Source organism: Drosophila persimilis, unplaced genomic scaffold (assembly GCF_003286085.1).
Source record: "Drosophila persimilis strain 14011-0111.01,24,50 unplaced genomic scaffold, DperRS2 tig00000000-arrow-pilon, whole genome shotgun sequence".
Taxonomy (NCBI): domain Eukaryota; kingdom Metazoa; phylum Arthropoda; class Insecta; order Diptera; family Drosophilidae; genus Drosophila; species Drosophila persimilis.
Window position 1 is genome coordinate 23,099,379 of NW_020825288.1, and position 21,416 is coordinate 23,120,794.

Genomic DNA, 21,416 nt, shown 5'->3' on the forward strand with positions numbered 1-21,416 from the left:
AGCCATAAAACAATAAAGGAGATTTTTGTATTTGTATTCCAACTTTGAGTCGCTCGCTGGAGAAATGCTTTTCTAATTAAATTTTATGACTTGCCTGATGAAGTTTTCCTTTCTTTTTCCTCGTTCTTTCATGACTGAAATTGAACTATTGATTGGTCACGAATGGAGGGCATAGGCGTTCTCTTCTTCGAGGGATGATCCCTCAGCGGCGTTGCTGAAGTTGCTGAAGAATGAGGCATAATGACGCCTGAATTTCAAATAATACTTCATCAAATGGTATTATACTTCTGGCTAGAGGTTTGCCCAATGCCCAGAAGCCATTAAATGTATGTGTGTACAATGGATTGGAAGTAACGATTCTCCGAAGCCCTTTTATCATTCAGAAACCAAGACAATTTGGGGTTCAGGATGTTTTTTATTTATGTAGTACCATATGTATGAAATTTTGTAGCATTAAAATTAAAGATGACGTTCTTCTAAGACGAATCAAGCTCCATTGCAGAGAACCAGGCTCCAAGTAGAGTACTTTCCATACAATTACTTAGAGAGCATATCAAATACTTCAACTTTCCTTCAGATGGCATTCTAGTTGCCATTTCCATTTCCACGTGTAATAACACCCATCGTGGCAGTAACCTTGCTCCAAGTGTTACCATCAAATGGGTAATCCAAGTGGACCTCAAGCGAAAATTCAGTGGTTTCTCTGCCACATTTCCCATATCTCAACACCCAACCCCACCGCACCGCACCGCAGCGCACCGCACCCCACTCCCATGTAGATTGGCAGCCAGGCAAATTTCAGCGATTTTCAAGCATTTCACTTCCACGCTGAAAATTGACACCTAATGCCCACGCAAGGGGAAAACGCTCGCAGCAAAGTGGGGGGATACCCGTCCCTCTGGTGGCGTCTCCTTCTCTGGCTATTCACTGGCTTGCCACTGGTCCTCGAATGGCTTTCCTCTGGCTCTGCTCTGGTCGTTCGCTAGTCTTCCTCTGGTACTCCTCTAGTCCATACAGTCCTCCAGCTATCCCCTGGTTTTGTTGGCTTCAGCGAATGCGCAAGCAATTGACGTAAATAAGAAGCAGCCTGGCAACGTCAGCGCCACGATGACGACGCCTGTAACCGGAGATGGTCTGGGAATACAGGGAGTACAGGGAGTACAGGGAGCACAGGGAGCACAGGGAGTGTGCCTTATTTACGTATATACATATGCCTTGGCCACAGCTTGAGCTTTGAAATTGGAAAAAGTTATGCAAATCTGCTGACGACAGGACAGGAAACGAGCGAGCAATCTGAAGCACAAGAAGTGAATTAGTTTTTATATATTTTTTGTGTGCAATTTATGTGTGGGCAGGACCCTGACGAGGACGAGGGCGAGCACGAGGACATGGAACTTTTCCCCTGTCTAACTGTCGATTTCTGTGTGCGCAATTATAATAATTGCAATAATAACAACAGAAGCAGCAGCAGCAGCAGCAGAAGCGACAGGAGGAGGATCTGTCCAAGCCACTCTGGTGGCATGCAACGTGACAGGAACCGTACCAGCAGTTTACCCGGGTTGTACTAGGGTCTTCCTAGTTTCCTGCCCCAGCATCCGTGTGCGTAAATCGCTTCGTTGTTTACCCAGAGCATTAAAGGCTTTGCTGCCGCACAGAGCACCGCTCAAGGCATGGCTTGGGCAAGAGACTGGGAAGGGGAAGGGGAAGCGGCGCATAACGTGCCTAAATAAATAGCCAGGACGTGGTGGCAGGACCAAAGAATATAACCGGCTGACTCAGGCAGTAAGGCTTTAAATCGTCATCTCCCAGTGTCCTATGGTCCGTTGCACGTTGCCCGTTTTCCGTTTCCCGTTGTCCTAATTACAACTGGCAACGCTTCGCTGGCCCTGACAGGCATTTGCCACCCCAAAAATAAGGGGAATCCCAGGCCCACTCGCAGTCACAATCCCCTGCCCATCTTAACGTGCTTAATGCCAATTAAGCGTTTGCCAAACACCCTGCCCTGCCCTGCCCTGCCCCGCCCTGAACCGTTCTACGAGTGTCACCCTCTTCAGTGAGGCTTTCGAAGGACCCCCTGGGCCCTGGTGATATTTACATTCCGCTTTTGATATTTCGCATTTCATTGATTTTATTTTTAATAATTTTGATGCCTCGGATTACTGTTCTGTTGATTTATGCTGCGAAACAGGGAATTCCACTTCTACAAATCCTTGTCTCACTGGAATCAGAGTCTGTCTCTCCGAGAGGACGTCTCGCATTTCCATTGGTAATATAAATAGTTCATGTTAATTAGATTTCAGTTGGTTTTGTTGGCCAGCAGGGAAGGTCAGCGACATTTTGTTTGGAATATTATGGCAATTTTGTTGCCCTGGCGATTTATAATTAATTCCATTCCCTTTTGAAGTGCGGCCAGATCTCTCGTTTTCAGTTGGCTGAGCTGGAAAACAGGCTCGGGAATCTCATTTATTTTGGATGGACTACGAAAAAAAATTAATTGAAATTCGATGATTTACGCAAGCATCGGATAACTTTTATTTCAAAATAATTATCGGGGTTTCCTAAATTACAATCTTCTATACTCGGACACAGATGTTGTTAAGTGAAGACCAATGGCAACTGTTTCTATTCAGTTCCATTCATCCCCCGTAACACTGAGTAAATCAAGACAAAACCAGATCAAAGAGTACAAATCTGCTTTCAAACCTATTCCCAGAATTTATATTCTGTATTAATATCAGCCCACGAACGATGCTCCAGCTGTTTGTGTGGAGCCCACAATTTCCCGATCAATCATGGCGAACAATCAGCAAGTTTCTTAGGAACTCTTTCTTTCATTGCCACACCCTCCAGTGCTGCGCAGCGGAGGAATGGTGGCAATTCACTTGGCAATCTTAACGTTCTGTTAATTGATTTCTCGCAGAATTAATTGTAGTCTTGGAGTCCCTGCTACTTAATTCCCATACTTTGTCGCTCTCCTGCATACAGATACATAGTATACATATGTAGGTATATCCCTGTCAGGTATCTGGTTCTCAGCTGCAGCCACTGACTGATGATTGGACTTCTTGGCCATCTGCAGCTCGGTTCACGTTCCACAGTGGCCACAGTGGCAGAAGCATATGCTGGAAACCCGAGACAAAAGAGCAGCGGCAGCAGCACATAAAAAATAAGAAATATCGAAAATAAAAAATTGCGCACAGCAAAAAAAGAGCCATGCCGCCAGCCAAAGATCAAATGGCGCAAATCTCGCAGATACAAAGATACTTTTCGACTGCGGTTTTGCGGATTGCGGATTGGGCTGGGCCTGGACCGGGCTGAAGCGAAGCGAACCTCGAAACCGCAAAGGGGGGTCGGGCGGGGCTTGAACGTCAGAGCCAGAGCCAGAGCCAGAGTCAGAGTCAGAGGCATCCAAGTTCAAATTTTTAACCGCACCGCACTCTATGGCAACGGTATACGGGAACATAATTTGAACTTAAAAGCTGTTCGGCAACTGGCTAAAAGAGGAGGAAACTGGGAACTGGGAACGGGGAACGGGGGACTGGCCTTTTGTATCTGCAATTTCTTTGGCGCAAAAGACGTAAAGAATAATAATAGTATGAAATTATAAATGGTTCGGTCTGGGTCGGGGTTTCTGATCCCCAAGTCGCACAAATTGTCCCTGTTTCATCTCGCTCTCTACGAGTACGAGTATATATCTATCTGTTCTGTATATTTGCTTTATGATAATGCCTTTTCCAGCTACACGCTTCGTATTTTTAGATATTGTACGTCAGTTCTGTTCTGTTCTGTTCTGTTGAGAGTCTGTTTCTGTTTCTGTTTCTGCTTCCCCACTTCCCCTGTCGATGATTATTATGTATGCTTAAATTCTATGCACGTACCGGCACTGAAGCTTATCTGTATCGAATATGATTAAGTGCGCTGCGCTGCCTCTCGACGGTCTCAAGTCCCAGGTCCAGGTCTAGGCAGGGCAGGGCAGGGGAACGAACCGGACCGAAACCAGGCCCAGGCCCAGTCACTGTCCCAGACCCAGGGCCAGGAGACAGAGAGACAGAGACCTGAACGTGCCACATTGAAAAGGGCACACAAAAGAGGCAGGAGACGGGGACGGGGACGGAGACGGAGACAACCGCTTAAGTAAACACAAACAACAATTGCAGGCAGCAGCCTCCATCCAGGGTTCTGGCTCAGCCAAATCCTCGCCAGTCATCTCCCCAGGTCCATTTTGGCATTTGCATTTTCTGGATAATTCATTAAATGCAGAACTTGTGCCTTCTTTTTTACCTATTAAATTGTATAACATAAAGCGGAATTTGCATTTCTTTGTACTACTCGTACATTGCGATAAATGGCAGCGACGTTTCCGAGTATCGTAGATATTTCTGTGAAATTTCAACAATTACTTTCATTCATGGCTATGTGGAAGGCCTGCCACTGCCACTGCCACTCACAATCACCTACTTTGCATTTGAATATTCAAATTGAATCGATTTTCATCTTTTGAAAGCGCCTGAGAAAATTTTAAATGGAATTATAGCGAATGAAAATTATGCATACAAAAATTATTTTAATTTATGGTTTGGGAATAAGTGTTCATATGGATACTGAGGGGAGGTTCCAGTGCCCAGGTTTTTCTGAGATGACAAGTATTTTTGGTTATGAGTGGCATTTCAATAACAACAAAAAAACCCTTCGAATGAAGCATATTTGGGTCATACAACAGGCAGCGAAAATCAAGTAGATTCATAAAGTAAATAACTTAAGAAGGCAGTCTTCCTATGTTAGTCTTATGATAGGCATTGGCCTAATCCCTCTGTGCAGTTATAGTCAGATTAGTGATCTTTGAAGCCGATTGATCACTGTAAAAATTGTGGCAGATGTTACGGAAATAATATTTAGAAACACTTTGTTCAGGAATCATAACGTCGAAGGGCATCGCACACCCTTATTTAAATTACAATTAAAAAACTAATTTGCTTTGATTTAGATGTAAATGTATTCAAAAGTCTCTTAACTACGATCCTGATTCAATTTAAATATAAACCACTTTAATATATAAGCATATTATATTAAATTGGTAGAAATTTATTTTAATTATGAAATATAGTTAAATAAATTATTTTAATATTAATGTAAAAATGTAATTGAAAAAATATTCAAACTTTAATATTTCCACTCTTGGAAATATTTAAATCTAAGTGAAAATATTACAAATTCATGGCATATTTCTCTGGTTGTAAGGACAACAACAACAATATAATTTAACCACCAAATACAACATGAGACATGTATAAATCATAGCCGTTATTGTATATCTTGAAACAGAATATTTTGTTACAAGAAAACCCACTATATATTTTAATTTCTTTGAATTGAAATCTTCATTAATTACCGCACTCATTTGAGTAAGTCAAAAATTAGCATTTCAAGAATTACTTGGCAGCGCTTTACGACAATTTGTAAATGCAAATCGGGAGGAGTACTTGGAGTACTTATGAATGTGTGTATGTGTGTGTAAATAATCAAACAAATTAGTATGCAGGTGTCGCAGTTGTGGGCCATAAATCTGAGTGGCCAAGTCGGGGAGATAAATATGAACGAAACATGTTTGTTAATCCCTCCATTTGAATGGCGCAATATTCGATTTAATTATATTAATGTGATCTCTGAATTTATGTGATCCGGTGTGCTGCATTCACTTGCAAGTGAAATGTATTCCATGTTTGTTCTTGAACTGGTTTACGAGTGTACACTGTACAGCCATGTGAAGTAATCTCGGAGCTGATATCAGAATGGGACTGGCAGTCGGGCCTGGGGCCTGGGGTCTGAGGTCTGGGATTCGTTCTCTGATCTTAAGTAGTCTCGAAATCATTCTCAGCATGTGCAAATACTCTTTCAGTCGTCTTTGGAGAGCCTTCCCATGATTTATTTGATTTATAGCAATTGCTTTTTATATTACTTGTTGTTCGGCAATTTCCATTCTGCTTCTGCTGCTGCTTCCAAATCCGATATTCCTGAGGCACTTGAGGCCGAGAAGGAGATGGCTCTTGAAAAGCTGGCGGAGAGAAGGCCGCATTAAAATTCAACTCGTTCAAGTCGTGAAATGCTTAATACTTGAGATACTTTTGTGTTTTATTATTTGCATTAACATTTTGAGGGACGACGACAGCGACGACGACGACGACGCCCCGTCTTTGACTTTCCGCAAGCAATTTTCTAAAGGGTTTCCCCGCGCTTCCATTAAGGGTGGTTCGGATGCTATACTCGTACACACAATATTGTATATACTCGTACTTACATACATTAAAATGCTTTCGTATGGCGCATTAATGATGCCAGGGGACTGTCAACCTGTCATTAAGCAGAACCAGATACCCAGATACTGATATGTATGTATGTGCCTCAGACAAAGATACATCCCATCCATCCCAACTGTGAAAGGTGCAAACATCCTGTGATGCCTGGGTTTGAGGGGCATGAATCTCACTTGAATGCAAAAAATTGCAAATAAACGGGAAGGCTGTAGAGAGCTGTAGAGAGCTGCAGAGAATCCTAAGAAATTCACACGATTCCCCGAGTCCTTTTCGGCCAACAAACAACAATGGAAGGGGCAGCGGCAGAACGGTAAATGTCGGGCCAGATAAAAACCTCCGAGCCACTCCGAAGCGGCTGCTGTGCAAACAATTAAAGTGAGGAGAGCACACTGCAGGGAAACTGCAGGGGGAAAGGGCAGAGGCGTGTGCAAGGTGCACTCCTCGTCGTCATCGTCGACGTCGCCGCCAGGGCACTTCCGCACACCCAAGAGATTGCACACAGCAAACGACAGATGCAGATAGAAACACAGCAACAGCAGCAGCAACACCATCAGCACCAGCGCGCTGGTAGAGATACAGCTACAGAAATGGCAATGGCAACAGCGTAAAGATACAGATACGGATGCTACAGATACAGATACAGATACAGATACGAATACGGTTGCTCAAGTGCCGAAAATAAAACGCAGACCGAGATTGCTCCCTTTGATGTGTGAGTGTCTGCAGTGCAATATTATTATGATTGATGGGCGAGAAAAAGAAAAAACAGAACCCGACCCCGACTCCGAACCCAACCAAAAACAGGCACCCCTGCAGATCCGATGGAATGGTATGGGAATGGTATCATATGTTGAACAGAACCAGAACCATAACCAGAACCCAAAGGAATACTATAAATTATGTTTACTTGTTCGCCGCTAAAATGAGGCCCCTAAATTGGTGTGGAAATATGGAAAGATTGCGATTGTAAAACTTTATGGATGGTATCAGATATGTTAGTGAAAGAATATTCCAGGCCCTAAAGTTAGTATGGAACGGATATTTTATAGATAAGCATTCCCCTCGAAAAAGAGCTTCAGAAAGTATTGTAGAATCATAAAAGGATTGCGATCGGAACTGGCATATTCCGGCTCTTTGTTCATTGGTTCTCTGTTTCTCTACGTATTTCTTGTTGGGTTTTATTTGTGTTTTTTTGTTCGGGCCGTCATGCGTATAGAATTTCATTTGATTGAGCGCTTAATCAAGCAAACATTAATGTGCACTTATTAATAATAAGTGTTCGCTGGGGCCCAATTTTCGTTTATCTGCTCAGTCGTGGCTGAGTGACGCCCGTGCTGTGTGCTGTGCTCTGTGTGCTGGTCACGATGATGACTGAGCGAAGAACCTGGCAGGACTGCTTTCGATTGTGGGGAAATGGGGTATGGGGCAGCAACAAAAGCGGTGGCAAGATACAGATACCAGAACTCGTGGGTGTGTGAGCGCATAGAAACGCCTTTGAATGCTATCTGTGGCTCTTTTATGCGGGGAAACAACAATATTCCGGGGACCGTAATCAATCAGAGAGTGAGTGCCCGAAACCCTTCTTAATGAGTTTACAGAATTTAATCTTTTGAAAATAAACTCTGAAATCAATATTCTGCCCGCTCTTTCAAGTTTTGATAACTTCAGATGAGATATCAGGCTATTATTTTCGAGCCAAATTATCCCTTCTTTAGTGCTGTGTGGGGACTACAATTAGAATATTTAAAAATTAATAATAATTTTATTGACATTTATTCTGAATAATTTAGAGAAGTTTACCTAACCATGACCATCCCATCATCAGCATTTCATCATGCTCCCCTCGAAATCAAACAAAACATTGTAAGCTTTTCCGTATTTCATATGAAAAAACACACATATTGATCTACGAACCTCCACTGACCCCTTTTCGAGTGCTTTATCCTCTCGTGGCCATTCATTCATCCAGCATTCATCCCACAGTGGGGACCACCCATTGATATTGATAGAGAATCTTGAACAAGTTTAGGCTTACACGCCGCCGAGGATTATCCGTGTCGAAAGCTGAGTTATGTCATGCCCGACGAGAGCCAACAATGGTCGGACCTCTCCTATGCCTATCCCTGAAAAGAAAAGAATATATGTATATGATTCTTTCCTCTTTTTTGTTCTAAAAGAAAAAAAAAAAAGCCTCCATTGTGTGGCCTCGAGTTGATTGTTTCCCATTGTTTTTGTTGTAGTGGCAGCTTTTTTATTGTTAGTATTATTTTGCGTATTATTAAAGCGCATGCAGTCTTTATCAATATATAGGAGTATACACATATTGTATGTACGTATGTATAGGTGACTGTATCTGATTGTCTGCCTAAAAAACCAGCCGGCGGATGTTCAGTCGAGGAGGGGACTGTGACTGTGGCTGTGACTGGGACTCAACCCGACTTTAAGCTTCTTTCTGTCTGAATGAATTGAGCGGGCCTTTTGCATTGCTGAACTGCTTTTCATTTTGTACGGGCCTCCTCCCCAGAAGTCTTCCTTCCCCCAGACATTGCGCTCATAGAATTTGTATGAAATTTAAATACCTATTCAGCATTCAAAATGCGAAGCGACAGCGCAAAGACCTAAATACTTAAGTAGTTTCCGAGGGGCTGACAGAGACACGGCACCAGCAAACAGATACGAGCGCACACAGATACAGCAGATACAGCAGATACAGCGACATGGCGGCGCTTTCATATGCAGACACACGTTTTGTTAGTTACAGATACAAAATAGAGGAGAAGGCCGGGCCGCAGATACAGATACGTATAGGGGCGGAGCAGAGGCAGAGGCAGAGGCAGACAAAGCAAGCTGGATTATGCCTCCTCCATCCGATCAACGAGTACTTCCAAGCATGCCCCCTCTGAGTGGCTGTGTGTGTGTGTGTGTGTGTGTGCCGCACGTAAGATTTAATCTTTATTGATTTATTTTGTTAGATTTTAATTTATGACACCGATGTAGGCAATCATTTTTTCTCTCTGTCCCTCGCCTCTCTACCGCTCTCTCTCTTTTTCTCGCTGGCTCTGCTGGGGCACGGAGAGTGCCCCCACTGCACATGCTGAGAGGCACCATAGCTCTTGGAAATGTTGGGGCACCGGGAACCAGCTGTGCCAGATTTCACGAGATACTGTGGCATGTAATTTGCATTGTGGGTGGATTAATTAATCAAGACATTGTTGCCGAGCTCCATTCGAATGCTAATCAATTATGGATCTATAGGATGGGAGGCTAGACAGTGCGTTCATGTGAAGAAGAGCGGGTTTCTGTCCACAAAGGTCGCCTGGAAGCAGGGTTAGCTTTCTCTATGCCGGATAGGATGGGTCTCCATCCTTAAAATGCAAAAAATTGTTGTTGAGAGTTGGAAATTAGTTAGTGGCTTTAGTTACCCATGGGACTTCCACTTTCTTTGGTGTCATGTTTCTGTAAATGGTTGTGAGTACATTAATGGATCCAGAGGTGATGTTCGCCTTAGGTATAGGAATATATTGATTTCTTCTCAGCCAGCCGCATAGATTACTATACCCTACTACATTCTGTCTTAATACTTATTTCTCCACCACCTTTCTTATTTTTTGCTTTTTGGGACATTTCCGTGCTCTAATCCCTGTAAAGCATCGTCTGTCTTACCATCTCTTTCACCTTCTTCAAGGATTATTTAGAGTGAAAACTTTCCATTACTTTTCGCTGCCATCCGAGCCCCACACTACCTGACAGCACCACCCACCCATCCGCCAACCCCTCACAGAACCGACCAACTTTGAGTAACGGCCCCGAAGCTCTTGCAACATATCAGGTCCAACCCCCAACGTCATGGCTGACAACCCTGGCTGGTAACCTTTCATTTAACATTACCCACCAAAATCCCAGCAGCCAACTATTAATTTCCCGACCCCTCCTCCGTCCCACCACCAGCAGCACCCCTACCCTTGGCACAAGCAACTGTGAAACTTCAGCTGTAACGCACAGAAATTTTCATGTAATTTGCTTTCAAGTTAGGTTAAAAGTTTTCGCCGGAGCAGAAACCGTTAATCAACATTAATTACACATAACCTCGCACCAGGTCCAAGACTTGCCACGCCCACATGCGACATGCAAACGAAGATAGAGAAGAACATACATAAGGGTGGCTTTTTGGGAAACCGAAGATCTGGATGCCCTACTAGAAGCTACTTACATACATATATGATTTAGTGATTCATTTCCCTGTGTTACTTTTAGACTTGTAGATCCTTTAGCTATCCGTCTGTATGATGTGGTGCACCTTTGCAAGTAAGGGGCTATTTAGAGGTAGATGGAGATGGTTCCATCGCGCTCTTAAGGTACGGTGTCTTCCCTATTTGATTAGCAAAAACGTACTCCAAATCATAATACCCCTCTGCTAGGGTATTCAAATGGCGAAACAGAAATTGTAATTTACTTTAATGAGCAGCATTTAGTCAGCCCACAAGTCCAGTTTCAAAGAGGGAGGGTCGTACTGGGTGTACCATGATTGGATCGGAGTACTAGGAGAGTGTGAGAGAGAGAGAGGGAGGCGTGGACAGTGGGATGTCCACTCCGCAGTTGTGTAATTAAAGTTGGCATCACCGGCAATTGCATTTTGAATTTGAAACGGGCCGATGGACGACAACGACAACGACAACGACTACGACATCGACGTAGACGTGGACGGGGCCACGCACTCAATTGTCCGTGCCTCGTGCGGCCCACTCAAAGACATCACTCACTGACCCCCACTCACCCGATCCGACAGACGCTGTCCCGAGCACCGTCCGTCTGCACCCGTGGCTCTGCCCTGTCTGTCCCATCCGTCGCCACTCGTAGTCTCCGCTCCGTAATCTGCAGGCTTATTGTTCTCCCTTGTTCAAGTTTCCGCTCCCACTCCCGCTCCCGTTCCAGTACCGTTTGTCGACGTTGTCGTTGTCGCATGTTCTTGGCATTTAATGAGTGTCTCTCTACATCGGCCCTGCCTTCTCTCTAAGAGTTCGATACTTGGGCCATTGATGTGTGGCTTCCACATCGGCATCGGCACGGCATCGGCATTGGCGTCTACTGTCTACCGTCTCCGCTTCGTTGGCCATTTTCGTATGCATGGCATGTATTTAAGTAGGCTGCTGTTAAGTGGACATTAGGGGCATTCTGTGGATGCTATGTGGGCACACATATGCGGTGGGTGACCTTATATAGAGCACAGCGTCTTCACTGGCCACTTGCCATTCGCCTCGAGTGGCCATCGAAGAGAAATCACCAAGAATTCTATGCTCAAAATAGTTATTGACGGATGTCTGCTGGAGATCACTCTATACGTACTTACATCCAAATGGTAGGTTGCCCGACATACATGTATGTACATGTGCAGCTCTTGAGTGAGTACTTCTTCGGAACTTATGCCGCATGGTGCATTGAAGATATGCAAATGAATGTCTGCAAAACGATATTAAGTGGGAGCTGCATCTGTAAAATTGTATTGGGTTAAGCTTATCGATCCATATGTAAGTACATATGTATGTATTCAAACAGTATCTATTATGATAAACTGGAAACATTCAAAATGTGCAGAGAATCGCATGTTCAAGATTTTATATGGTATGATCTTTATATGGTATCTAGCAAATGTAAAGCTTAAACGAAACTTCCCTAAATTACATCCTTAATTTACCTTAACTTATAAATAATAAAATATATTATCTCTTGGCACTATAACGTTATAACGAACGCACTGTATAAATCAGGATTTTTATTGGATTCACAACTCCCTATGATTAATGGAGATCCATCTCTATTCATTATAGCATTAATTACCCTACTCTACGAAAAGTTGGCTTCATATCATGTAACCATTCTGTATCTCCTACTGTGGCCCTGTTTAAACAGACCTTAAGTTTACCCATTTCTGAGCTCAGAACGTGTAAGATTATATTTTTGTATATTTTCCTTTTTTTTGCGGCGTTTCCACGGTCTTACGAAGCGATTCCTGCGGGACATTTTTGTTGTGGGCGATCTACTTTCGGCAGTTTCCTAGCATCAAAGGTCGAAAGTCGTTCGTTGAATTTTTGTCGTCTTGCACTTTTTGGTCCTTACATCAAGCCATTACATTCGTTCGAATTTTATATTTATTCTGATTCTGCAAAGCATTTTCAAGGCATATCAAGAGGGACAATTTTTAATATGATAATGAGATGCATGGTTTTCAAAAGAAAGCTTAAGGACTTTCAAAGCTGAAAACCTGAAATTCTCCTCAACAAAAATTGTACAAAAGAAAAGAGTGGTTCTGGGTGTGACTGCTTTAGAGCTGCTGACGGAGTGGCCAGTTTTTTTTTTAGCATCTTGCGGCTTATGTCGGCGTCTCCAGTATGGGTCGGAGCTGTGTCTACGGTTTCGTGTGGTATGCCACATATGGACCCGGTCCTCCCTGCTGCTGCCGGTGCATTCATGTGGAAATGAGTGCAGCCGCCAGCACACACACACACACACACACACACAAAACTGCATGCAACACAAAAACGAGGAGAGAAAAGGAAAATAAAACCAAAACCAAGCCTCGCACAGTGGGAAAACAATGCCAATGGTTGCCCCCCTTCTGTCGCTCCCTGTGTCAGAGCTTCTGCTTCTGCTGGCGACTGCTGCATAAGTGGTAATAATAATTCCGCTCAAGAGGCGTCGCCCGGCGTTTCATTTCAATGACACACAAACCGTCGACAACAAGACCAGCCCTGAACGAAATGACGAAGCTTTTGATACCCTTTCAGATGTGGCAATCCCATGGCAATTCGAGTCATTCCTCTTGGGGTTGCAAACGTCGGGTCGGAATCATAGAACTCTGTATAGCGCTGCTGGATGCTGGAGATGGAGATGATTATTATGATGCCGCTGACGTGAATGGCAAAATGCTAAATGTTGGGTGCAGCAGAATCCGTGTTTTTGTCATCGAGGCGACCCGCATCGTCTAATGGCACACACACACACACACACAGCAGTAAAGTGCACATATGATCCAATCCGAGCTGCATTTGTAAGGGGGTCTCCGCTATGGAAGGAATATTGTATACCCTTTCCCCATGCGAAATAAATAACATTGAACATGAATATTTTCCCAGTTGAAACACAATACAAAAGAATTTAATTGGTTTACCAACCGTCTTAGAAAACTTAAGGGCTATTCTGTAGTGTGCAAAGCCCACCGAAGAAATGCACCTTCTCTTCCTCTCTGACTCCTGCCCGCCGCCTCTGATCGCCTGCTCCTCCTTTCCGATGGCTTAATATTGCGTATGCATGGCGGCGACTCGTCATCCATTCATTGCCCCTCCGACCGACTGTCTATCGGCCTGTCCCCGCTGACGTTACCCCTTCCCATCGACTAACTCTGCTGCATTTCCCTGTCCCTTTCTACAACTGCCTCTGCTACCTCCTTCCCCCTCCCTGAGATTCCTTTGATTGCATTGTCTCGTCATGGTCTCGAGTGGTTCCTGGCACCGCTTTTTGCCCTCCTTCCCCTTTCTTTGTTGCTTTTCGCTTTTTATAGTTCTCACTCACTCCATTGTACGGGCCCCCCCCACCCCTTCTTCAACGTTTCTCTCTCTCTGCCGCTCACTTGACATACAATTATGCTGATGACATTGTTGTTTATATGCCTTCCCTCGCTGATGTGCTTCTCCCTTTCCATTTCTGCTGCTTCTCCGCTGCTTCTAGTGGTGGTGCTCTGCTGCTAGCGCTGCGCCTCTGCCGCTTTTGCTTTACCCTCGATTCTGTTGCTTTTGATTCTGCTCTCTCTGCCGATGATGCGCTTATGCAAGGTGTATTTATTGGAGGTGACGCTGTCCCAAAAGGCGCTCCCACGATGCGAGCGAAATATATAAATATGTAAACATGTGACTCGATGGACGGAAGGAACTCCACACCTCGCACAAGTACACCTTGCGCAGAAGCTTCTGTATCTCCTCTAGTACTCTACCTTCTCTATTCGCGTACCTTTTAGAAGGTATCAAGATTTTGATGACATGTTTGAAACGCAGATCCAAATCCAGCAATATATTATGCTCTTGCATAACTCTGCCAAACTTGCTGCAAATCATACCACCATTTCCCAAATTTATATGCCATACGTACAACACATAGATCTAATAGGGTATCCGAAGCTGTGGCGTCTACTTCTTTTTATTGCTTCCTTCATCTGTTGCAACAATAATGCGGACAATTTTTATGTGCATTCTGGGGCTGCACATCACCGCTGTTGCATTTGCTGTTGCTGTTGCTGCCGCTGCGGTATAGGCCCATATATCTCTCTCGCTCGCGTTTCTCGCATATCTCTCTATATGGCCATAGCTGCATTTTTATTGTTATCGTTTCATTGCCATTTGCTGACGCCGACACCGACGCCGACACCGAAGCCGAGGCCGAGGCGGACGTGGACGCTGCAGGAGCTCAAACAGCATCCGAATAAGAGCAGTTTCACTCGTTTCGCGGCGGCCTTAATTAAAAATTCTTTGGGTGTCAAATGGTCCAATGATGTAGATGTTGTTGCTCTGATAGCTCTAGGGTTTCCCTTTGACCAAGACGAGGTCTTCTGCCTTCTGCCTTCTGTCCGCTCGTCTTACCCTTCAAGGGCCCCCATCATCAGCTCAAGCGCGTTGTATTCATTCCAAGAAGCAACCGCATAAATTATTCCTTTGATATGGAACTACTAAGGATTCCACAGAGTTGATCAAATGTCCTCAAAGGAGAATGAGATGAAGCGCACTGTAGATGGCCCTAAGATTACGTTTAATGAAGAGAAATGAATGAAATGGATGACTTGACAGATTGAAGTTCCCAGTTTCCCATTTTCCCAACTTCCCTCAAACCCAGCGAGAATCTAATACCACCAGCACGTAACACAAAATATGCGTGTAAATTTCATTTATTGATTTATGGGGAGGTATTCCACATATGAGGATAAATGCATGCGTTATAGGGTTGGGTGGAGAGGAGAGGGGATAACATTTGTATAAATACGCAGAATAATGGCATCTCCAATGTGCGAACTTCCTCTGACCATAAATCAAGATGAGCCCGGGACCAAACAAAACGATTTTCATTTTCATTCTATTTCTGCGTATCTCCGTCTCCTTTCCGCGAATACTGGTACATACTATGTATATTTCTTTTTTTTCGGCTGGCTGCGCCTGGCTGGCCCCACCCTTTTTCTGTGGGTCGGTGGAAAAGTTCTATTTGATTTGGTATTAGGAAGGAGCAAAACTGCTGAGCTCACATAAATTCCGCTTTTAAACAGAAATTAGTGTGGGGCCAGGGCCGGAGAAGCGGCAGAACGGCATGGAACGGAACTTGGAACCGCCCGAGAGATTAAAGTTGGAAACGTGCTGAAGTACGTGGCTGGGAAATCATTTTGTTCTGGCTGCCTGCAAAATACTCGTTTATTTTTTGCCATCTCAGCCCTGCCCCGGCTCTGGCTCTGGCTCTGGCGCTGGCTCTGACGCTGGCTGTGGATCTGTCGTAGAGATGGGACGTGAAAGTTTTTTGAACCGAAAATTACTTGTGCAAATATTGCTTTGTTCAATCGCCGGCTGCTTGGAAAATTATGAAGGAAAACTTGCCGCTACTGCTCTGCTCTGCGTTGGAGCAATTAGAAAAGTTTCCGGGCCAACTGTCTCAGATGGCATGAGGAGGAAACTTTTCCACCGAGCAAAATCAAAAATCAATAGCCAGGAGGACGAGAGAACCGAGCAAGCGAGAGACAAAGAAAGCAACTTCATTGCCACAAAATCACAAATTGAATTTCCCAAGAAGACCCACACTCGCACTCGCACACAACCCCTTTCTTCCTTCTACGTTCTTCCTTTTCCTTCTGGCTTAGAGGGTGCCGTGCCTCTATTGACTTTACTGCTTTAATGAGATTCGATTCGATTCCCGGGGCTCTCTGCGCCGCTGTCAAGGCTGAGCGCATGCCTAACGCCCTTCCCGAAATCGTTTAATTGCACACGCGGCCCTTAAAAGAGACCGAAGTCGAGGTCCGTGGTCCGTGGTCCGTGGTCCGGCACTACCTGCCCTATTCCCTGGTCCCTGGTGCCTGTTCCCCAGGTCCCGAACACATGGCGCATAGAGCGAGTGCCTCGTAAAAAATTATCTCTTGCATTGTTTCGTGGCACGGTTGGGGTGCTCATAAAATCTAGCAGGGCCAGGCCGTGCCCAGCCCTAGGCACGAAAATCAAACGACCCAGACCCAACCCAACCCAACGCAACCGAACCGAACCGAACCGGCGACGGTCGGCATAAATCACTAGAAACTTGTTAATTGTGCGCCTATTTATTAGATGCATTTGGTGTTCGGGAAAAATTGGGCATCGAGGTGGTAAGTGATAGGAAAAAACAGACAGTCGACAGCCGACAGGTGACTGGGGCTGAGGGAGTGCCCCTGCCTCGTACCCCTGCCTCTTGACTCTGTTCGAGTTCGATAAGATATAAAGACACTTCAGAGGCAGTGCAAACGGACGGCGACAGCGACAGCCCCGACCAAAGTTGGGAAATCAAACGAGCCGTTTCAGAGAATTCATTTCAATCAAACACAACACTCTTTGAAATTACGGAACAAGAAAGCTTACTTTCTTTGGAAGAACACTTTATTGAGTGTTATTAAATATTAAAAGTGCCTTTTAGGAACAGGTTCTATATACATATCTCTCCTCTCCCGTTGAGGAATTGAATGGATCATGGCTATTTATAAGTTCACCTGCTAGGGATACTATCGATATCATTTTGCCCAGAACTGAACACTCACAGATCTTTCTTTCCTCACATAATCTTCTGTTGATGCAATCGAAGTGCCAAAAGTGCCTTGCAATTGTGTATGATCATAGCATGATCAATAGTTGGGATTGTAAGTAGGAAACCCTATAATTTCCAAGGGTATTTAAAGCTTCGACCCACTGCATCCGGTCTTGATTGCTTGCTTCAATGTAGCAATGTGGTTTAGCCACTTTTGATCTTAGTTAATCTTCATTTTGCAATAAAACCCGTTTCCCCTTCGATTGAGTGTAGAATGATGCTGGCACAAACAGAGTTTTGAATATCATTCGGGGTAGTGGTAGTTGCAATCTGCTGCCAGTTAGATCCACATCATGTCTCCTAGAACCATCAGAGCGGTGAGTCTCTGGGGATTTGATGGAGAATTTGTAGATAACTAAAGTCCCCCTAGTGGATTCTTGTCCTGTGGATTAGTTGCTGTGAGCTGGAATCAGCCTGCGGCAGGGAATACCAACTGAGGATCACCCATCCAGATGGAACAGGATTTCGCACTGAATCGGTGGTCGAGGATGCGGAAGGCCATCGACAGATCGAGGGAGAAATTCGACAATCTTACAAAGAAGGAGGCACTCTAATCCTCTTTTACAAGGCTGGTCCTGATGGATATCGCAGTCGTTACACGTACGAGGCAGGCGCACCTCTGAATGGTACGGCCTCCATAAAGAGAATCGGTGTGAATGCTTTAAAATCTTCAGCGGGCTAAACTTCAGCAGAGAATGTAATGTAATGTGTTCTATAAAATATTCAAATGAATTAATATTTGGTTTTCATTTTTAACTAATTTTAATTTTAATTGTTTCAAGTTTGTATCTAAAAATGTGATGTACCCTATAAAAGATTAATGTATGCAGATTCACCTTAAAATAAAATTAGAATTCAAGGAATTGTGCATCATTTTATGGTTTATTTTTGGATTCCACAAAAGCCAAGGCAAAACAAGTTTAATCCAAACGAGTAATTATTATACTCACGAAATACCTACGACATATATGTAGTATAAACATATACTCAAAAACCATTTAATGGTCAGAAATGTATTATTAGTAAATATACTATATGATTAATGACGTATTACATTCATATAGGGATCGTAATGATTTTATATACTATGGTAGAAACCCATTTCTCTTGAGTATTCGTGTTGCTGTTCATACGATTGTTTTATCCTAGTTCCAGGCTAGTTTTTGTTCCATATTTCCACTCCAATAACGAACTGAACTCCCCTGAATTACCCACATACCCCAGCCAGCCCCTTTTCTGTCTTTTCCATCTATCAGTCAGCAATCCAAACCATTTGAATCAACATAAGCGGTAACAAATATTTATGGGCAATGGAGCGAATGTTTCCATTTCGAAGCGTTTATTTATTTGTGAAACAACTTTTCCAGCCAAATGCAGGCGCACACCCATACAGACACACACACAACAAATAGTATCTGCGAGTGTGTGGTTATGTATGTATGTTAACAAATACAAAATTCTGTTTCTGTTCAAATTTGTGTGTGTTTCGAGTGTGTGCTTTTCTGCTTTGCCAGCTAGCATTTAAGGTTTTTATTTGGTTTCATTAATGACAATGCCGTTGCTGTCGTTGCTAATATTGACATGTTCCATCGCTCCCTCCGTTTCTGTACATAGTATGTATATTCTCTATATGGCAGGGCCCTCTGTTTTCTACACTCTCCATATGGCAGAGGGGGAGGTCGTGGCAGGCCAAAGCAAAGTCAATGGCGACAAAGTCTATAGTGTGGAGGGTCTCTGGGTTTCTTTTAATCCCCAGTGCTTAGAGATTACCTGAAGAGCCGGAGGAACTAAGTTTTTTGTGCAGATTCTTTGTGATACGCCCTCTGAAATCCATTCGATTAAATGATCCATATAAAAACACTCTAATTGGATATTATTGCATGGAATACTGGTGATTAGTGGTAAATAATTTAGTAGTATCCTTGACATAGTTATTATAGTATATTTTCCTTCATTAAAGTGTTATAGAAGTCTAATTTTTAAAGTTTCAATGCTCGAATTTTATGATATATTTAATGGAACCATTTCCTCTGGCATTGGGCAAGTTTCATAACAAATCTATCAGTCTTCCAGCCAAAAGTAGTCTTAGGTGCTACCCTGATTGGAGTAATCTCCCATTTCCAATTCAGAGGCATAGCTTTCGCCCCGAAATTGTTGAATGGCGGGTATTTTCCCGTCGTTATACTTCTCTATAGCCTTCGCATAGCTATTCTTATATATTTATGTTTGCTTAGTTGCTTGACGATGATGATGATGATGATGACGACTGCCAACTGTCGACAAGGGCCTCTGTTGTTGTCTATTTATAAGAATTATATTTGCACTCTTTGGGGCCCTGCTGTGCTCATTTGTATTTTCAACAAAGACGTTGCACACATGTCTGCACACACACGCCTGTAAGTGCGAGTAGAACCATTCATAGGAAATGTTTCGTGTACCTCAATTACTTTCATAAATTATCAATAATTGGCTAATGTGCGGTTATCAGCAGCGAAAGCGCGGAGCCATCTGCCAAAGAGTGGAACGGCGGACGGGGGACAGCCAGCCAGTATCCCCTTCTATCAGGTGCGCAGTGCGCACTGAGTGGGTCGGAAAATGATTTGAAATTCATAAGCTCATTAAATTTTCAACAGACAGCACAGCCCAGCACACTCCTGAGGAGTCAGCAGGAGTCGCTAGTCGGTAGTCGGCAGTCAGCAGTTTTCCATGGCGTTCTCCACGGGACAGGGACAGACACTGGGCAAATACAATTAAAATGCCATAAAGCAAATTAGCCAAGACAAACTTTTCATATTTTGCCGCGAGCTGCGCAAATTAGTTGGGGGCCAAGACAAGGGATAGTACTGGTACTCGCACTCATACCAAGGACTATGCACCATGATGATGGGTAGAAGTCGAATGGAACGGAACGAAATGGAATGGGCAGGATGATGACGGGGGCCGTGCGCGCACTAAAACACATCCTGCGCCTTTGGTAATTGCCGGGCGGCGCACTCGTGCTGGCAACTTCAGCAAATTGTTGGCAATTATGTGGCACAAAGTAAAGTAAAACACACAGCGACAGCGACAGCGACAGAATGCCACGATGCGACGGTGGAAAAATCCAGGAAAAAACTAAGCATTCCCGAAACAGTCAAGGGAAAATCTCTTTGATGGCCGGATTATGATGAAAGATCGATGTGGAGTCGACGAAGGGGTTACTCAGTAGGCGGTAGAAGAGGAAGAGGGGAAGATAGAAGAACTATAACATAAATCTGTAAAATCAGTATATTTAATTAATGTATAGAATGCGACTACTGAGACTATTGGGATAGCCATCCCCTAAACATAAAGATACCTTGCATTCGTGGATATCTGAAGTTCGAGTACGTTGAATTCAAGTCTAGAATAAGTCTGATTTATAGGCCGGAAATATCCATGTACTTTTTTCTCCACGACTACCCAAAACTTTCCCCCTTCAATGTTCAAATATGTGAGTAATGGGTATTAAAGGTAATGAGAATACGAAACCGAAATCTCAACTCTGGGGTGGCAGCGCTCTGAGCCCTACGTGCAGGGGCACGTCCCCCTCTGTCCGTTCGACAACCTGCTGGCAAGTGTATTAAATTATAATTATTTGTGCATGACAAAGGGTCATGAAACATGCCTAATGACACATTTGCCACAGACTCTGAACAAAACGCAGGGCTGCTCCAGTGCCGGCAGCCGCAACGGGGAATGGCGGTGGCTGGAGGCAAGAGGCAGGAGGCAGGAGGAGGGTCGCGACATGCACACCCAAGGGGCAGACACACTCTCTCTGCCTCTCCCTCCCTCCGGGCGAGTCGTCGTCGTCTCCCTGGATATCGACATGGTCCGTATGTATGTATATATGGTTACAATTAACCACGCTCGTTATGTTCGAGGCGTGCGGCACCCAAAAAGAAATTAAACAAAATTGCTGCAAAACTGAAAATTTCTACTTGTAATGCAACACCAGAAACGAAACAAACAGCAACAGTGGCGTCAGCAACTAGGTTGGAACGAAGTATCTAATACCCTTAAACAAACGATCGTTACCATGGACTTAATAGGTTTTCAGGCATCAGCAATGAGAAGATGGGGTTGTGTCTGAATTCTCCCTCCTTCTCTGCTGGGCAAACTTCGTTTGAAAATGACAAGACTCTCCCTAAGAGTGTAACAACAATGTTGAAGTTTGTTCTAGAGCCAAGCCAAGGATGGAAGCAGCTCCATTTGGGTTGGAGCCATCGCAGAGCC

At 44.0% G+C, this 21,416-nt stretch overlaps 1 protein-coding gene across 1 annotated transcript; it reads left to right on the forward strand.

The window, feature by feature from the left end:
* The first annotated feature begins 17,419 nt into the window (after positions 1 to 17,419).
* Positions 17,420 to 17,869, forward strand: LOC113565565. Its single transcript, XM_026987917.1, has 2 exons — positions 17,420 to 17,479; positions 17,533 to 17,869. Exons 1-2 carry the CDS (start codon positions 17,456 to 17,458, stop codon positions 17,842 to 17,844), a joined length of 336 nt encoding a protein of 111 aa, XP_026843718.1. The 5' UTR covers positions 17,420 to 17,455; the 3' UTR covers positions 17,845 to 17,869.
* Positions 17,870 to 21,416: the final 3,547 nt, after the last annotated feature.